The sequence below is a fragment of the Phlebotomus papatasi genome, chromosome 2 (genome assembly GCF_024763615.1).
Source record: "Phlebotomus papatasi isolate M1 chromosome 2, Ppap_2.1, whole genome shotgun sequence".
Taxonomy (NCBI): Eukaryota; Metazoa; Arthropoda; class Insecta; order Diptera; family Psychodidae; genus Phlebotomus; species Phlebotomus papatasi.
Window position 1 is genome coordinate 9,654,805 of NC_077223.1, and position 20,228 is coordinate 9,675,032.

The window sequence follows — 20,228 nt, forward strand, 5'->3', positions numbered from 1 at the left end:
TTTCAAAAAAAGCGCGCAAAAAGCTTCGACATTTTTAGTACAGAAAAACATCGAAAAGTTAAATCTGCGATGTTTTTTGGTGCAGTGTGTGTCAATCAGTTGATGTGCGTCCTAGAAATTTTTACCTCGCGCTTTCCTTTCTGCTTCCTAAGCTTCCTATCCAATCCAGACTCGAAGTAGAATGCCTTGTCCCCTCTGAGTGTATCCCAGGCACAAAGTTCTTTCCCCCCAGCTGTGTAGTTTAGTGCGTAATGTGAGTTTTCGTGTCCAAATCCACAGGTGAGTGACGCAATGGCGTTTTGGTCACCAATAACTCCCAAGCAATCAGTCCGCTACTTTTTTTTTGTACCTTGGAGACTCTTGGGCATATTTTTCACTTTTTCCCATTCACCAATAATCGTGCTTCAGTGTTTAGCAGAGCAAATAGTGGACGATCATTTAGCAAATATTTGCACAATTTCACTTTTATCTTGAACGTCCGAAGCACAAATCCGCGGGCTTTTCTGATGCCAACCAGAAGCCTCAATTGTTTCCTGGCTAACTCGATACTTTTGTCTCTAGTATTTGAGCTGAAACAAAAATAATGGATAAGTTTCGTCCTCCGGAATGTCGAGAAGCGACTCCTTTCATCTTTCGCGGAAGCGACAGAAGTGGCCGGAAGGTTCTGGAGAAGAGTCTGGCAGACAGTGGTTACACCTCTGAGCTAAGTACAGTGAGTGAATCACAGATTTCTCGGGGGTTTTCTATCGAAGAGGCTGAAATTGATGAGAATCAAGAGCCACCAACCCCAACCACGAAAAATCTCCAGAAATTATCTGCCCTTCAGCTTACAACTCCCAAATCCGAGCAATCTCCCCTCAAACGACCTCTCTGTCACGATGACACTGGTACTCCCAAGAAGATACGACTCAATGATGAGAATCGTGGCTATGAAACCCCCAAAAAGTTCATCCGGAAAAAATCCTTCAGAGATCGCATGGAATCTGAATTGTGCGAAGGAAAGCCCTATCTGCCACTCTCCCCAATCTCCTCGAATGTGTCCAAGTCGGCATCCAAGATCCTTGGGGAGAATCAGTTTGAGAATCTCTCGAGCACTCCCATCAAAAATGGATTTCGGCCGGATTTCTACGTGGAGACTGTAGAGAATGTGGACTGGAATCCACTTCTGCCAAAGTCAAGGTCTCCCAAGAAGAAGCGGAAGCTGATTAAAAAGATTCACAGTTACAGTCCGAGGAAGTGGCATGTTAGTAAAGGGTACAGCTATCGTTTAGAGCAGTGCGCTTCGCCCATTCCAATCGACGAGGAGGTTGCTCATGAGGAACATAATCCAGCACAGGGTATCATTGGCTTCAATACCTCCCAATTTGAGAATCTTCTCAGTGTCTCCCAGCATTCCAGCGTCAATGAGGTGAGTGATATCCACTTCTCATCAAATGTTTATTAGAAATCTCCTAGGGTCCATTTCATAGATAAAATCTCCTTAGCTTCTGTTATAAATCCCCCAAGTGTGTCTCAGCTAAAATTACTATTCGTATCGAACGTATATAAATACGTACTCCTTCCAGGAGCCCATGTTGAGACTCATCACTTTCCATCTGCAAAGCTTCTCAAAACACTAATCATGAATTGTGAAAGTAAAACTGTCCTATACGACCAGTGATTCGGGATTTTCTGCCGTTTTGCCCGTTGAGGTCGGTTGTGAAGTCGGCGGCAGCCGCAGATGATCTAAGAGAAAATAAATCTATCTATAGTTGAATTTAACCGAAATTCCTCTAAAAAAGGTTTGTGCCTTGGCTCACCCGAAAGGCTATACTGGACAAATGGTTCGTCTTGGCTAACCCAGGCGCACGACCCGAAAAATGGTATGTGTATTGGCTAATTAATAGGCCTTTACGTTATTTTTTTCATGCAAAAGAAACCCAATCGCAAAGAAGCTAAATTTAACGATAAGTGTATTTTTTTATAATTAATTTTCTTTTGACTCAATCTCTTTTTCACTTTAGAAATCAGTTTATCTGTGATCACAGCGACACCCGAAAAATATATTCCAACTGAAAGAATACTCTAATAAATTCCAATACACAAAATTACATTAGAATTAATTCTTTTGATTAAAAACATTTTTTCTCTATTTAATTCGATCGCGTTTTCATGTTTATTTTTTGAAATTATTAATTTATCGCTGATCTCATCGACTGAGCCGTAAAAAGGTTACTGTCTTGGCTATCTGTCGCTGATCATAGCGACGCGCGAGAAAAAAATTATTTCAACTGAAAAAAATTATTCTAATTCGATCTTCTATACAAAATTACATTAAAAATTAATTGTTTTGATTTAAAATATAAGATTAAGAGCAGAATCACATTGACAGTAAAATGCTCACCGTCACCGTCAAAGCCCTCACCGTATTTCGTTGATTTACGCATTTTCATTGTAATTTTTACGCAAATTTTCCATTACGATATTACCTTGTCTCATACTCGGTGGCACTAGGTGAAAATAGTATAAGAAAATTGAATAAATAAAGCGAAAATACGATAAACGGTAAGCAAACAAAAAACTGTAGGATTTTTTGCTACAGTTTTTCGTACAGTTTTTTTGCTCACCGTTTATCGCATTTTCGTTTTATTTCTTCAATTTTCTTATATTATTTTCACCTAGTGCCACCGAGTATGAGATAATGTAACACGGTAATTGAGAATTTGCGTAAAAAATACAATGAAAATGCGTAAATCAACGAAATACGGTGAGGGCTTTGACGGTGACGGTGAGCATTTTACTGTCAATGTGATTCTGCCCTAATTGGAATAATTTCTTTCCAATTCAAGTGCATTTGCGTTTTTATTTCATAAAATAAGTGATATACTCACTCGTTATTCTCAGCAACACCCGAAATACTTCATTTCCAATGAAAAAAATATTCCAATTCATTTTTTACACGGGTTGTAAGCCAAGACACAAACCTTTTTTCGAGTGGATTTCAGCTAATTTCAGCTACGTGCGAAAAAAATATTTGTTTCATTGACAATGGATTTAAAAAAAAAATAAAATAGAGCCAAAATGAAAACCTAAGAAATCGGAGTAAATTATTAAAAATATATTTTAACAATCAGAGTGAGGAACAGAAATTTTTCTATTTTTTATTTTTTATTTTTTTGTAGTAATAATTTTTTCGTCACACAACACAAGACAACTAATCACGAAAAACAGCTTCCGAAAGTATTTCTAAAAAGAATCTTTCCGAAAATGTGTCTCGGCTAAAATAGAAAGTCAAAGAAATTTTTCTATTTTATTTAGAAGTTGCTAACAAAAATATTTTATTCACAAAAATTTTCATGAAAATTAGTAAAAGTATGTATTAATCCTAAGATAAAGTTTTTATCTTCTGGAAGACTTTTGGGACAAGCTTTTATGTTTTTTTCTTAATTAATTATTTTTCTATCAAGCTTTATGATCGGCTTCTGTAGGGCAGTTATTTTTAAAAATATTTCGAAAATTGAAAATTGAAAGGTTTCTTGCACAGAAGGATAGGCAAAAATTAACTGGGATAAAGTTCAATGGGGGAGGATTTTTATTTCGAAAGGGACATTTCTAGTCAAAATACCCTCGCTTGAATGAATCGTTGTGAAGGTTGTGAACAAAAATTTTAAAAAGAGAATCCTAGACGAAGCTTGTGCAGCTTCGTACAGAAAATCATGTCAAAGTTTCAAGATTTTTTACTGAATGCCACACAAACCGAATCAGTCATACTACTGTCAAAAAATATCTTACTTATTGTGTTCGTTATTCCTCCTCACAAAATCCCTGGAAATCCTTAGATTTTCCTTTAGAGGAAAATTAAAAGTTAGTGGCGACTTTTACGAAGCTGTCCTAGTTTGCTCAGCTACGTAAAAAAATTGGTCACTGAATATATTTTTAAAGCAGGCTATTGAAAATACTTTTGTTCTTTTTTTTTGAAATTCAAAAAATCATGTTAATTTCTCAAAGCAAAGCCTTTCAAATGTCTGTAAGAAGTAATTTTGTAATAATTGTAAAAGTGTAAACCTGACAAACATACAACCTGCGAAGGGGTTTTCCATCGTTTTACCCTGGAGGTTGGTCATCAACACTAAGACACGACGATGGCCGCAAGGTAAGGTGGGTGGGTAACATGCAATTGTCGATGGTAATGAAGAAATAAATACAATACAAATACAATTTATGGAGCTATTGAAAATGAAAAATGAGAAGGGGATATCTTTCTCCTGAATGTTTTTTAGTATATGACTGTTCTCACGTGCTTCTGCGTAATCGTCTTTTCTTTGGAATGGGTCCAGTCACGACTGTTTGGTGGTTTTACAAAACGGTGAAGTCTGAGGGAAAACACTTGTTCTAAAACTCCGTAAAATTGCTATTCAAATGAAAAATCAAAAGGGGAAATCTTTCTCCTGAAGGTTGTTTTTATTGCATTTGTGTAATCGTCTTTTCTTTATGTTGATTGCTGTCTCTAGTTTTCCCTAGTTCTTGCCTTGCTCTGAAACCACAAAACAGTCATGACAGGAACCGATGAAAGAAAAGTCGATAATGCAGTTGCAAATCAGAACAGTCATGTACTAAAAAAAATGCTGAGAAGAAAGATTTCCCCTTTGCAATTTTCACTGGAATTGCATTTACTCAGTAAAAAATCGTGTTGGTAAATTTTCAAAAATTTCAAGAATTACACAAGTTCTTTTTAAAACTAAGTAAAACGTGTTATTTTATAAAAGTAAAACCTTTTAAATGTTATAAGAAGTAAAATTACTCAATAGTCATATTTTTCTTTTTTTTTTCAAACTATTTTGGAAACTTAAAAAAACTTAGATTTCAAGAATTTGTTTTTAAAAACAAAAAAAATAAAACATGTTATTTTCTCAAAGCAAAGCTAATCAAATGTTACAACAACAAATAATCAGTAAAAAAAACGTATTTCTTGTCAGAATTCGAAAAAATTATTACCTTAAAATCCTTTTTAGAATATAAATATTAAAATATATGAAAGTTAAAGATTTAAAGAACAGATTTTAAAAAACGCGAAAATTAAGCATGTTAATTTCGCAACGCAAAACCTATCAAATATTACTACAAGAAATAAGCAACAAAAAATCGTTTTTTTGTCAAAGTTCTAAGAATATTATTACCTCAAAACTATTTTGGAATGCTCAAAAACTTAAAGACTTGAAGAACTCATTTCTAAAAACAAAAAAATTAACGTGGTATTTTCTCAACGCAAAACCTTTCAAATGTTACAAGAAATAATTTAATCAGCAAAAAATCGTATTTTAGTTGTACTTTGAAAAAACTAGAACTCCGAAATTCTGACTGATTTAAAAAAAAATTAAAAATGTTGCTTTGTAAGCTTAAATTGAAACATGTCAATTTCGCATAGTAAGAACCTTTCAAATGTCTAGTATAAAAAATCTGTTTAACATTACAACTTTTTAACTTCAGTAATCCAATAAAATAAGCACTGTAACGGCGTTATCACACTTGCACATTAAAATTTTAATGTGATTCACATTAATTGTCGCTTGTGAGCGTCCAAATATGTTATTTGTGTCTTTGAGTCACTTAATATTTGGGGTTTTTTCTATTTATTGATAAAGAAATGGACTTGGCCTGCAAAAATAAGTTTAAATATTTTTCACATTAAAAAATTAAAGAGAAAATCACATTAATTTTTCGCATTAATGCTATAAATAAATTTATATCAAATTTTGTGGGCCAAGTCTACCTTTTTATCAACAAATAGATCAAATTTTGAATATAAAATGATTCAAACACACAAATTATACATTTGGACTCTCACCAGCGACAACAATTAATGTGAATCATATTAAAATTTTAATGTGCAAGTGTGATAACACAGTAAAGCCTTTAAAAAATCTTTTGAGGTTTCATAAAGCAATAAAAACACTAAAAAACTCATTTTCCATAAGCTTCGTCATTCTGAAAATATTAAGAAATTGCTTCATCAATTTCATAATAATTAATAGAAGATTAGGATGATATTTCCAGCTCTCCACAAAGACTTAATGTGGCTGATGAATTGCGGTGAGTGGCTGTAAAACGGGACTGAAACACAATAATACAGACTCTCCTCTTGCTCTGCAAGTGGCTTTCATCCCAAAATTTCCCTCCAAAAAAGAAGTGCTTATATATTTTATCTAAATGGCCAATTTAACTCTCTTTATGTGCATATTTTATAGCTCTAGTCACAGCCAATACATAATTTTTTATGGGTTATTTTGGAATCTGGTGAACCAGGAAGATTTATTTCTTTGCAAAAAAATACCAAATTTTAGCAAATTCTTATTAATTATTCATGAGAAAAGAAAAAAAACACACAGATGTAAAAGAGAGACAATTTTGAATGCGAATTTAACACAAGATTATTCTCTATTTGGGCATCATTTTGCACACTATTTTCACTCCATTCCGAATGACTGAGTATTTCTCAATTGAACATTCAAGGACAGTGTTGCTGTTTTTGGGGATTTGTGGAATAGTTTCAAAAGCGTGTTTTATGATTATTTTTTGTTGCTCTGACCAAATTATGAAGAGGAAAGAGCGCAAAAAGAACTCACAAGACAGACAAAAATCCCAAAGTTGTGTTATCAAAATAGCGTGAAGAAGAAAAAAAGCATCTTGTTCATTAGCTCTTCGTAACTCTCTGCAAAAAAATGATCTTTGACTCTTGTGCGAAGGCATTTGAATGGATTTATCTCTGAAAAACAAATAAAATTGCAAAAAGAATTATTTCCTTATGAAATGTAGAGAGAGTTGGTGAGAAGGGGTTTTCCGTTTTAATGAAATTCTATCGTAAAAAATTCTAATGAATTTCCAAGACACTGAACTTGCCACGCGATTTTTTCCGGGTTCTTTTTCCCTGCTTTCTTTTGCGTTGTTCAGTCTGATTTATTAGTTTTATTTATTTTTCTTTTGTTGATGTTCATGCTAGAAAGAATTATTCCACAAATCAAAAAGCAAGAGACTATAGCAAACTTTACCACCAATACAAATAAATGGCAATGGAAATTTCGTGAAATGATCGAATTTTCTTTAAATCCAAAGAACAAAAGGAATTAAGAACTTTAAAATTCCTACGAAATAATATTAGATTAGTTCTTTTCATGAATTATTCATGAAGACTCTTCTAAGATAACGGTACCAATCACTGTTCAGCTGGGGTGGTAACTTTGAGGGGTGCTATAACGGCGGCTAACTTCAAATTACAATATCTCTATAGTTCCACTAGATGGGGTTATGAGTGCTTAACTAGTTATTCCGAAGGCACAATCGAATTCGTAGCTATCTTAGAACGAGCAATGGGGTTCACTCCCGGAGACAAGCGATGAAGGGTGCTCCAGCATGTTCTGGTCTGAGGCCTGTAGCATTCGTGCTATACAATTTCGAAAAAGAGTATTTTAACTGACGTGTCCTACCTTCATAATTTCGAAAAGATTTAGCAAAGACTCCAACCTAAGTGTTTGAAAGAAAACACTTCAATTTCCCTAAAATAAACCTTTGAATTTCGATGATTAGTTCTATTGCTGCCTGTCTTCTCGAAGGGTTTCGGTGCACTTCTCCTAATCCGTTTCTCCGAAAGAAACGTTTTTTAAACCTTGATTTGGATATTTCTGTACCGTACAATTATTATCCTTGTAACGGCGTTATCACACTTGCACATTAAAATTTTAATGTGATTCACATTAATTGTCGCTTGTGAGCGTCCAAATATGTTATTTGTGTCTTTGAGTTACTTAAAATTTGGAGTTTTTCTATTTATTGATAAAGAAGTGGACTTGGCTTGCAAAAGTAAGTTTAACTTTACCTAAAGCATAAATATTTTTCACATTAAAAAATTAAAGAGAAAATCACATTAATTTTTCGCATTATTGCTATAAATCAATTTATATCAAATTTTGCGGGCCAAGTCTACCTTTTTATCAACAAATAGATCAAATTTTGAATATAAAATGATACAAACACACAAATTACACATTTGGACTCTCACCAGCGACAATTAATGTGAATTATATTAAATTTTTAATGTGCAAGTGTGATAACACAGTAAGAGTAATCGGTTTTATTAATAATTAATTGGTTTAATAAAATCCTCTGGGGTACCCATGATTCCAAAAGAAACAAAAGAGTTAAACCTTGCAAGAAATATAACTTTAAGTGAACTTGTATTGCAATCGTTTAATAAAAAGGTTCAAAACAACAAGCAATTAATTTAAAAAGAAAAAAACTTGAAAAAGTTCATGAACTTATTTTAGTTTTTGCAATACTTTTTTTTGTAGTTTCTGTATGTTTTTACATTTTCGAGCAAAAAAATTGTGTAAATAATTTTCTGCTCTATAAATCTGAACAGCAATTAATGGTTTTTTAGGTTTGTTTAAATGATTGCAAAAGTAACTCTGGTTAACTCTTTTTGCCCCATTGCGCTATGAATCGGTGGCATTTGGAAAATTTCTCCTTTGGGTTCGTTTCTGAGTTAAAATATTTTTGCTATCTGGTATAATCTTCCCAAGCGTGTCTTGGCTAAAATGTTTTTTTTTTTTGACTGATCAAAATTTAATGATTTTCTGGAGGGAAATTCTGTAACGCTCTGGCAATGCCATACAGTAGACTCTCGCTCAATCGGCTCTTTTTCAATCGGGCGAAAAATGTTGTTGATAATTGTCACGTTTAATTATGAAGATAATTTCCTAAAAATTGCTGTAGTTCTTATTTTATCGTGATTCTTTATAATTAACCGCTTTTTGTGGAATTTACAAAGGCTTTTACGCCCAAATCTATCGATAAACCGGATGATATTTTGCCCCAAATGCCCAATTGGGAGAGAGTCTACTGTATGACAAATTGGGTTCGAATATTAGGAGAGCTTTTTCGAAAATTCAATTCTGTAGCCGTGACATTGCCATTCACGTGGCATTGTCAGAAGTCACATATTTGAGATTTCTGGCAATTCAAATGATAGTGAATTTTGTTAAACAAATCAACCAAGACGTACTGTGTTTTAATAAAATCATCAAGTAAAGCGATTTCATTAAAAATTCAATGAATTGCATTTTCGAACTCATATGATATGACAAAAACAGCACGAAAGGCATTGTCAGATTTCGAACTCACGCGTGAGAATGTCACGAAAATTACAGAATTCTGTAGGGGAATTCTGTAATTGTAATTCTGTGAAACCTGACAATGCCATTCGAGCTTTTTTTTGTCATATCATATGAGTTCGAAAATACAATTCATTGAAATTTTAATGATATCCATTTACTTGATGATTTTATGAAAATACAGTACGTCTTGGTTGATTTGTTTAATTGTTAAATTGCCAGAAATCTGAAATATGTGACTTCTGACAATGTCACGTGAGCTGAAATGGCAATATCACGGCTACAGAATCGAATTTTCGAAAAAGCTCTCCTAAGATTCGAACCCAATTTGCCACATGGCATTGTCAGAGCGTTACAGAATTCCCCTTCTGGTCAATTTAATTTTTATACTGAGTAACTGTTTTCTATACGAAAGGAATTTCGAAATTTACCTGATAGTGCTATGCTCCGGTAAGTATCGAGAAATCTCCCCAGTTGTTCGTCCATGACATAAATTTTCTTCAACCTATGTTACAAATCTCGGCAAATGTGCCCTGGCTAAAACAGAAAGAGCTTTCGAAGAAGATTTTGTGCGCCTAAAAGTAGGCAGAAATGCACCGGGCTCGGGCTAAAGCTCTGTGGGGAACTTTTATATCGAAATGGAGTTTTTGAATCAAAAGTCCCAGTTTAGATGCTTCCTCAAAGTGAATTTCGATAGAAACCTTTTAGCCATTTCATTTAATTTTACTTTTATGTATCTTATGATTGATTAACAACTTATTTTGAAAAGCATAAATTTTCGAAAACATTTCGAAAATAAAGCTTTTCCGAGAGACCGAAAAATAGGCAGGAATAAGCAGGGCTTTCGGCAGGGGCCTCTCAACATTTCCATTTTTTCCATACGTTTTTGCATAGAAGCACTGAAGACTATTGACAAGTTTTTCCCTAAAGAGAATTGACTTATAAGTATGATATATTTCGAAATAGTGCACTAAACTAAAAGCTATCTAAAAATACATATTTCATAATGATCGCCGAAATAATACAAGAACTACGAGCAAATTTGTTTAAGTCGCAGTGCAATAGCTGCATAATTTTTACAAAGAAAAGTGAAAAATATCTGCACTTTTTATTAGGTGGGCCCCCCCTGCTCTCGGTCTATTTTATTTCGAAAAAGAGATTTCGAAAAGGAGATTTCGAATTTCGATTTACAGCCAAATAAATGCTAAAACGTTTTTAGGTCTCTACGAAAAATGCTGTTAGTGTCGCAAAAGCGGATGATCTTCAGATTTTCTCCGCTTCAAGACGGAATCTGGACACGGTGGAAGAGGAGAAAAATGGGCTCAATCTGACTCCTTTAGAAGAGATTAGCACTCACAGTATCAAAGAGTATTTCCATGAAATGAAAAACATGCCTGAAGTATTTGGCCAGACTTCAATGCACAAAACTTCCAATTCGGCAAATGTTTTTCGGCATAAAGACTCAATGGAATTTCTGGCTGTCCAGAAGACTCCTGATGCTGAGGAGTCTCAGACTGAATTAATGGATATCAGCCTGACTCCAAAGCAATTGGATCTGGATGAGAATGTGGTGGATGTTTCGCTTGAAGAGCCCCCTAGTGCAAAGGGTCTCAAGCGATCAGCTCACTTTCAGTACTCCCCATCGGTCCTGCACACTCCCAAGAAAGTCAAACGCTCCACAAGTTTTCAGTATTCGTCTGATGAGGAGAAGCATCGCATTCTCTATCCGAATTTACCATGTACACCGCCCAAAAAGCGAGCCCGGAAGTCCCTGGACTACAGCATCAAGTCTCCGCTGAAGGAGGAATCTGCATCTAGAAAATGTTGCCTGCCTAAGAAAAATTTCTATGGCGGAGCACTGACACTAAATATCTTGAGTCGCCTGGCGGGTATCAGTCCGGCTCTGGATCGTATCTTTAGCTACCTGAGTGCGGAGGATCTCAATACTGTGCATAGGGTTTGCAGGGACTGGAGAAAGTTAGTGGATGAACATTCGCAGGCCAGCAGACGGCTGATTGTGCATCAGCAAGAGCAGATTCCCATCAAGGAAAATGCCTTTGTGGTGAAAAAGAAGGTCCTGGAGAGAAAAATCTCAGGGAGGATTCTTCTGCGTGAGCGAAATTCAATCGATGAGAAACAACTCAGAAGACAGAGTGTTGTCGTATCGCCGCCCAGTAGTCCGTCCACCAGGAATCACCGGAATCATCAGAAGGTGAGTAACACAGAAACACATTAAAAATTTTATTACAGGACACCTAATAAAAGTTTTCGGACAGAAAATGTAGCCCCTAGCCCCAATTTATTTAAATTTAAATAAATTATCTAAAGATTTTGTCATGAAATTCAAAAATTTTAAGTTATAGACATTTTTTTAATCATCAAAGATTTGATTAAAAAACAAATAATTAGCAGATCATGCAGTATTTTCGAAAAAATGGCCAATAAAAATAGTGAAATATTTTAGGCAATGAGAAAATGAAGAAATTTCTGATTAGATTTTTTTTAAAAGTTTTTGATTGACTAAAATTGGTTTTTTTACTGAACAATATTAGTTACATTTTGAATTATTTACCGATCAATTTATTTTTTTTAAGTGATTTGTTCTTGAGATAAATTTTCTCCACCCTCTGTTATAATCTCCCCAAGTGTGTCCTGGCTAAAATAGAGTCTAGCAGCCTTTCATATTATTTCGAAAGATTTCGAATTTCAGCCACTCGGTTCTATAATTCATTTTATTTTTTTCACAGGAATATTTCGATTTCGTAAAATCCTATCTAGTAGTTTCTTTTTCGCTTCTGCTCTGATTTCACAATACAGTAGACTCTCTCTCAATCGGGCATATAGGGCAAAATGACATCTAAATTATCGAGAGATTTGGGCATAAAAATTATTATAAATTCCACAAAAAGCGCTCAAATTTTAAGAATCACGATAAAACAAGGGGAAATACATTGAATTTGAACAAATTTGCTTTAAAATTAAACGTGAAAATCGTCAACAAAATTCTGCACCTGATTGAAAAAGAGCCGATTGAGCGAGAGTCTACTGTAATTATTATCAAAATCAATTTGCTAGAGAAGAGTTCATTTTTGTTCGCAAAACATTCGAAAACATAAATAGAGCTTTCGAAAAGGGAGATTTTGTGCTCTGAATTTAAGGCGAAAGAACACCAAAATGGAGGTTTCTAGTCAAAATTTTAAAGTGCGATGGATGCAATATCGCTCAAAAAATGTTTGTCCCATTTTCAAGTGTGACACAATTTTTCTAATTTTACTCAAGTGCTTCTTCGAAATGTCAAAAAAAATATACTAGAAGTTATACCGCAATAAAATAGCTAGTTATAAGCCTAGATCAGCATATTGTAGGTGAGCTTCGTAACGTGAGCTAATTCGGAATGCATGCAAATTCGATTTAGAGCTGAAGTTGGGGGACGCCATTCAGTTGTCTTGAATCAAATTCGTGAAATTATACAAATTTTGTATTTAAACCAAAATATCAAGGATTTGGATGAACTGACAGAAAAGTGATATATGGGTGAAATGTAGACCAGAATGTTCTCTATAATTTTGCCGTAGAACTTGACCTAATCGATTAATCAGAAGCCGAGATAATCGAGTTTTTTTGTTTCTCATCTCGTTTTTTTAACCAGAGCGCCTCAAGTGTTCATTTGTTGAACTTCAACTATATCAAAGAATTGTTGTATTTTGTGAGACCTTCCATATAAAACCCTATTTTAAGTGTCTTCGTGGAGTAGAGGCAGTCAAATTAGCATCTGAGTGATTTCAAAGCGTTATTATGGGAAAAATCAATTTTTTCACACTTAACTCTTTCCGGACCACAACATATTCAGCGAACGAATTTCAGTAAAACTCACTTTATTGTAACTCTTAGTGGTCAAATATGATACTTTTGTAGAAAAAGAATTTTCTCCGCCTTTGGGAAATTGGAAAACTCATGGGAACTCTCGTCCCCAAAAGAACGAAAAGGAGACAAACTTGGACAAATTTCAGTTTTCCAAAAGCCAATAATATCAATTTTGTGAATTATTTTTGCGTGTCAAATGACTCCTTTACAATGTTGATCACTAAAACAAGTAGAATTATTGACCAGTATCTTGTTTGATGTCCAGGAAGTGCTAAAAAGGACACCCAGCTCCTGCTTGCCAACAGATTCCTCATAATATTTTACACATAACACTTTAAAACACATTTCTTTTAACACGATGTTATTGCAGACACATTAAGCTTTCTCAAGAGCCAAAAAAACACTTCCTGGACAATCAGAATTCACCAAAATCTGGAAGAATAGGAAAAACTTCCTCGAAAGCAATCTCCCTCGCTGCCAAATGTCAAAACTATCGGCCATATTGGCAAAAATGTCGCTCCCGCTTGGAATTTTCTTACAAAGTTGGTGTCAAAAAGCAAATGGCGGGCATTGGCGGGATAACCTTACATTTTATTTCAAGATTTTAATGTGTTTAATTATGTTGTAAACACAAATGTCCTCTAGAATTGTGTCGAAGTAATCATCAAAATCGGTTAATCATGTGTCGAGATAATTAAGGTTAGTTTTTCCCCCCTTACCAAGGTCTTAGGCCTTTAGGCCTATTTTGACCAGTATCCTGTGTAGAAAATCCTTTAAAAACCAAAAACGTCCACAAAAATATATACCAAAATCATCAATCTATAAAATTAAAATATCTCCCAAATACTGAGGAAAAACAATAAATATTTAAGACGGGAACCTTACACATTAATGGCCGTACTGATAATTAAGGTTATGTGTTATGAAAATTGTTTTTTCCACTGTGGCGCCCCCAGTGTTGGACATACAAAGTTCAAATGTTCTAGAAAGTTGTAGCGCTTTGCGAGTCCTTTAATTTGCGCTCTCTCCCGTCGACATCAATCAAATAGAACCGGAGTTATCGCGTTTTGAATTTCGTGAACTTTGACCCCTCAGATCTCAGGTTTTATTAAAACCATAGCGAACCAATGCCACATTTTGGAAACCTCATAGCCTAGACTACAACACGTTTTTGAGAAAAATGAGTTTGAATTTTGATGAATTTTGACGCTAAAATGTGGTGACTTTTTGAACTTGAAACTTGAAACTCAAATTACCATCTGCAACCAATTTATTTTGAAGAAAGCAATTTTCATTGCTTTTAAAAACTATTTCATCAGAGGACTTAATTGGCATAGATTCATATTAAGAAATTGTGTCCGAATCTCATTTAAATTTAACATTTCGATCAACCTACAGGGCCTCTGGTATTGGTTTTATAGATTCCACAAGTTCTAGAGAATTGTTAGGTATTTAAAGACCTTCAACCTCGTCTGTGTAGAGATTTAAATCGGTTCGATAGACTCGGAGCTGTAGTTACTTAAAAACTAAAAAGCAGTAAAAGCCGTTTTGCCTATATTACTGTGTTATCACACTTGCACTTTAAAATTTTAATATGATTCACATTAATTGTCGCTGGTGAGAGTCCAAATGTGTAATTTGTGTGTTTGAATCATTTTATATTCAAAATTTGATCTAATTGTTGGTAAAAAGGTAGACTTAGCCCGCAAAATTTGATATAAATTGATTTATAGCATTAATGCGAAAAATTAATGCGATTTTCTCTTTAATTTTTTAATGTGAAAAATATTTATGCTTTAGGTACATTTAAACTTATTTTTGCAGGCCAAGTCCACTTCTTTATCAATAAATAGAAAAACCCCAAATATTAAGTGACTCAAAGACACAAATAACATATTTGGACGCTCACAAGCGACAATTAATGTGAATCACATTAAAATTTTAATGTGCAAGTGTGATAACGCCGTTACGGACGCAAAAGACAATTGAAATCATAGTGTGTATGTGACAAGTTTCGGCCAGCATTAAATTTCGGCCACTTTGAGTGTAACTTCGGCAAAGCAACTTATTTCATTAAAATTTTGGATTTAATATTCAATTCAATTTCAATTCATTTAGAATATAGGACAGTAAGTCCTCTATGCAAAAGTTAGCCCTAAACATTATGATTGTGATGTTGGGCTTGAGGAATGAGTGGAAGCCACATGATTCAAGATTAAGTCCACTCTTTCGCTCCCTAGGAAGGGAATTCCAAAGAATGACACCTTGCACAAGAGAACCTTGCACAAAGGAAGAATTGCGAAAATTGCGACTTCCTGGACATTCGAATAGTAAATAATTTTTTTCTTTTAACTCTTTCGTCTCTTCTGGGACTCAGATTACCCAAAGCTGCATATGAATATTCTTGTTAAAAACAATGTCTTTTAATTATTCAGAATTGATAAAAATCCTATTCTTGTGGATGATTACAAACTATAAGGATGTCCAAATGTAAGATATTTTTTGTAGGACCTCAATTATTTCCTGAGCTTAGATATTTTTGATTAAAAAATGGTGAATTTGGCTTGCAGCATATGCTGCTGTCCAGAAAGAGTTAAATAGAGTAAGTGGCCGTTCGGCCACCTTTATTCCTCAAATATCCATGAATTTTTAGAATTTGCATACTCTAGAGATTATACAATTACAAAAAAAAACCAAAAAATGCCACTTCGACTATTATTAATTTTTAAATATTTTAGGAACTAATTTAAAGAAATCAAAGGTAATAAACTACTTTTCATGATTCCAAATAACCCTCCTGAAAAGGATGTAACAAAAAACTTCAATAGGGTAAATGTCCTAATTCAAAACCATTTTCAGACGTTTTAACTTTGACAGAAGATTCAACACATTAAGTACATATTTTTTCTGAAGAGAATTACATAAATTTGCTCCTTGACTCTTCTAGAATGTTACTGTTTAGTGAAAATTCTTTAGATTAATTTTAAAACTTCTTAAATACAAGAAAAATACACAAGTGCAAAATGCTGCAATTGGAATCAAATTAATCCAAATGGAGACAAGGGAAAGTTTCTAATTGGAGACAAACTGTGTAAGTGAAACCGCGATAAAAGGCTTCCAAAACCTTGTTGAGTTGCTCCTGAGTGCAGGATTTGTTCTTATTCCTTGTCTTTTCTCCCTAAGAAAATCTCTCCAAAAATATCATATTTCCAGAGTTTCCTATTGAAGCATTTGCAGACACTTCACAAAAAACCCTTTTTGTTCACGAAATAGGTAATTATTTCATTTGAAAACTTCACGTACCGTTAACAATAAAGATTAGCACTTAATTTAACTAAAATTAGCCAGAAATATGACATAAATGTTAAACAAAAGGAATAAACAACAGTCAATTTATTGTGTTTTTCATTGGAAAACATGGTCGATCGATGAAAAAGTCGATGGTGAAAGGGTACACTTTTAATTTTTCTGAGAAATTAACAAATTAAAATTTGTGAATATGAATGGATTTTCGCTTTATTTGGAGCAAAAGTAACTAAAAAATGAAACTGCGGTATAGAAAATATATAAATATAATAATTTAGTACTGTATTTATCATGAAAACAGTGACGTTTCCACTTAGAGTAGCGAAAAATTTCCATTTGGAGCAGGTTTTGAATTAGCTTAATTTACCCTAATGTATTAAAAGTATAACATTTCAAACTTATGATTGATGTTTATGTGCAACTGTTTTTATTAACTTCCCTGTAGTTTCTTGAGAGTCTGGACGAGTGTGCAAAGGTGATGAGATGCCCCAAATGCTCAAAATCCAGCCTGATCATGAGTCCAAGGCGGCAGAAGCGCTGCGCCATGGCAACTGCAAGACTGAGCCCTGCTAAAGCGTCTCCGGCTAAGAGGAATCTCTTCAATGGAAACATAACAATTGGATCATTTCCAGTTGCCAGCTGCAAGGACAAGATGCTGGGCAAGGTGGGAAAGTCTCAGTCCCTTCCGGCGGACTTCAATGCCTTCGAACTGGAGTTGTTTGTGAAGAATAAGAGCCTCATCTGCGACGGTGTCAAGTACGAGACTTATGCCATTTGCTCTCGTGAATCCTGTCGATTTGCCTTCTGCACCACATGCTTCCAGGAACGCCATGAGGTGGGGAAGTGTGTGGAGGTGGATCTGGGATCACCGGTGCGATTCGAGGAGGACTGCAAGAGACGTATTGTGCCGGGCTCCAAGAGGAGCAAGCGGAATCTCAAGCGTCTTTAGAATTAGAAGGAAAATACTCTTCATTTATCGCTCAAAATATTTTTTTTTAGGATTTACTTGTAGTACAACGTCCATGGTTGCCTAATTTCTTGTAGTTTTTAGTGCTTTCTATTATTGTTCTTTCCATCAACATTTTTTTGTAGAAAATTAAGGCAAGAGATCACGTGAGAAATGCTGCGAAAAAGCCTAGAAAGACCTGAAATTGGTCATTGAAAATTCAAAAATTTATACAAAAAGAAAGAAAAAAGAAAAACGAGGTGATAAGAAATCAGGAATTTTATGTTATTTTTTTTTAATAATTGTTTAGATATTATTTTTACGGCGTATTATTGTGTGTGAGTGATTTTATTTTACTTAATCAGATTCAAAAATAATTTTTTAATTTTGTATTTTCAATCACGAAAGTGCCTTCAAATGTGAGGCTTTGGAGAAAAACTAAATTATTCCCTTTTGTAAGTGTGAGACGAATTTTGCTTATCAGCATTATTAGGGTTAAGGAGATAATGATTAGAAATTTTAAACACAAAAAATAAATAAATTGCACATTTCACGGTGATTATCAATCTCAAGGATTTTAGAGTATTTATCTGCCTGCTTAAGTATCATCACAGGAATTTAAGATTTTTTTTTATAATACAATAAGTAAAATAAAATTTAAAAAAAAAATGAGGCAAAATTTGTGTTTTTATTTAAATTCAAAGGGGATCGTTGCTTTTATTAGCAACTGTCATACTCGTACGTTCACTGTAATGGTGTGTAATATTATTTATCAATAGGAGAACTGTGCAAAATTTCGGACAGCTTACAATATCGGACACTTGTTTTTTTTCAATATTTCATTAATTTTAAAATATTTTTCAATTTCTAAAGGTAAGAATAAGGTCGCTTCTATGAACGAGACGTAGAAAAATCCCTGGATGAGTTCCGGAAGGGTAAGAGACTTCTGAAAACTTGGTGTCCGAAATTCCACACAAAGCAATGTCTATATTTTTATTGAATTTTTAATTAATAATTTTAGAGAAAACAATATGAAAAAACTACTTTTTAAGGGAATTTCCAAATAACATTTCTAAAAAAAGGAGCAAGTAATTCAATATTTGAAATATTTAATTGCAGCGTGTCCGAAATTTAGCACGAAAAAATTTCTCTTACAATTTTTTTTAACCCTTTAAGGACGATTGGGTCACCCGTGACCCATAGAGAAAATAATTTTCCCTGACTACCTGAAGTTATTTTTTCTAATGTTTGTACATAATCACGAAGTAGAAAGATGTAGGAATACTAGGATATTTTTTGCAAATCTCCAGCTAATTGCTATATAAAAAATATTTAAGCTCAAAAATGACGAATTTTCACGTTGGTGCTTGAATTTTAATATTTCTAATTTTTTTAAGCAAAAACCTCTTGGGACTAGAAACTATAATAACTGTACATAATATTTCTCAACAAAGTAAAAATTATAGTTTATTGGTATTTTCAGGAAAGCTTCATAATTTTCATGGGTCATATGTGACCCAATCGTCCCTAAAGGTAAAAAACACCGAATCTGTCACAGTGGATTTTCGAAGATTTGAGGCTAGACTGTTTCATGTTTTTGTTTATGTGTGCGCAAAATAGTTAATTATTCGTGTAATATCGTGTGATATATCAATTAGCTGAGATTTCCCAGTGCAATACTGACTGAAGAAGGTAATATTTTGATAATTTATAAGATACTTCTGCGTATATGTTATAAATTCATAACTTTTTAGTCTTGTACATGACTTCAAAAATGAAAAAAAAAATTTCATGATCAATAAACCCGAAATCATCCACATATTATGCCCGGAAGATAGCGATGGTTGTAACACCCCTTTTATCCGATTTTATCGAAGGTCCGATTAATCGAAAAATCGATTTTCGATTACTCGATTTCGAATATTTCGAAAACTAGACGATGCTTCTTTTTTAAATTTTAATATGTTGTAGCTGGGGTCGAGGCCTTTCCAACGGTGAGTCGCACTCCTCCCTTGATGTTCCCTAACCCGAGCTATAATCAAAAATGTCTTGACCGGACTGCATTTTCTGTATTTATAAAGGGATTTCGATGAAATTTTAGCTTATATTGTATCTGAGAGCACGATCTTTCTAATAATGGGTCCCATCCGTCTCTACCCCAACTCACTGTACCCCGACCCTTACTATACCCATATGGACCGGACTCTATCACTTATGTTTATTAACCGATTTCAATGAACTTTTTTTTCTTTTGTTGGTCTTCCCCACTCAGACTATTTAAAATAGAAAATGACCAACGATAAGCCCAGATAAGCTTATGGTAGCTGAGATTCTTTACAGGTGACCTCGAAATGCGTGCAACTCGGGGTGCTTGCAACTCGGAATGCGTGAAAATTCGATTGTGAGTTGAATTTTGGGAAAATACGTGAAAAAGAAAAGGATTCGAATTTCGACTTCATGAAATTTTCCTGATCTAAAAGGTGTGCCAAAGCCATTACCCCCAAAATTCAACTCACAATCGAATTTTCACGCATTCCGAGTTGCAAGCACCCCGAGTTGCACGCATTTCGAGGTCACCTGTAAAGAATCTCAGCTACCATAAGCTTATCTGGGCTTATCACTGGTTTTTACTCGTACTCTAAATATTTTTTTATTATTACAAATATATTCAAGTTATTTATCTTTCAAAAATAACAAAGCAAACGCGTAAACTAGTCGTCTGAAAAATTTTGTCCTTTTTTACCTTTAAGGACGATTGGGTCATATATGACCCATAGTTTTCCAGGACTCCTAGGGATGGAAAAATTTCTTTTTAACCGTAAATCTCTTATTTAGGCTAAAATATCGAGGGAAAGTTGATTTCGTTGAATTTCGCTCAGCGGAAAGCTTCTCGTCCTTTAAGGGTTAAAAGATTTTTTGAGCGGAAATTATCATAACCCATGATCCTTACTCGAGAAAAAGAACAATTA

At 34.1% G+C, this 20,228-nt stretch overlaps 1 protein-coding gene across 2 annotated transcripts; it reads left to right on the plus strand.

Annotated features, from left to right (window-relative positions):
* The first annotated feature begins 65 nt into the window (after window positions 1-65).
* Window positions 66-17,938, plus strand: LOC129803679 (uncharacterized). 2 transcript variants are annotated; one of them, XM_055850417.1, is made up of 4 exons: window positions 66-279; window positions 562-1,408; window positions 10,363-11,355; window positions 16,759-17,938. In XM_055850417.1, the coding sequence occupies exons 2-4, from the start codon at window positions 584-586 to the stop codon at window positions 17,260-17,262; spliced, it is 2,322 nt and encodes a 773-aa protein (XP_055706392.1). In that variant the 5' UTR covers window positions 66-279; window positions 562-583; the 3' UTR covers window positions 17,263-17,938. The 2 variants fall into 2 exon arrangements, with proteins under 2 accessions (XP_055706392.1, XP_055706393.1); XM_055850418.1 differs by having other exon boundaries at window positions 73-279; window positions 409-1,408.
* Window positions 17,939-20,228: the final 2,290 nt, after the last annotated feature.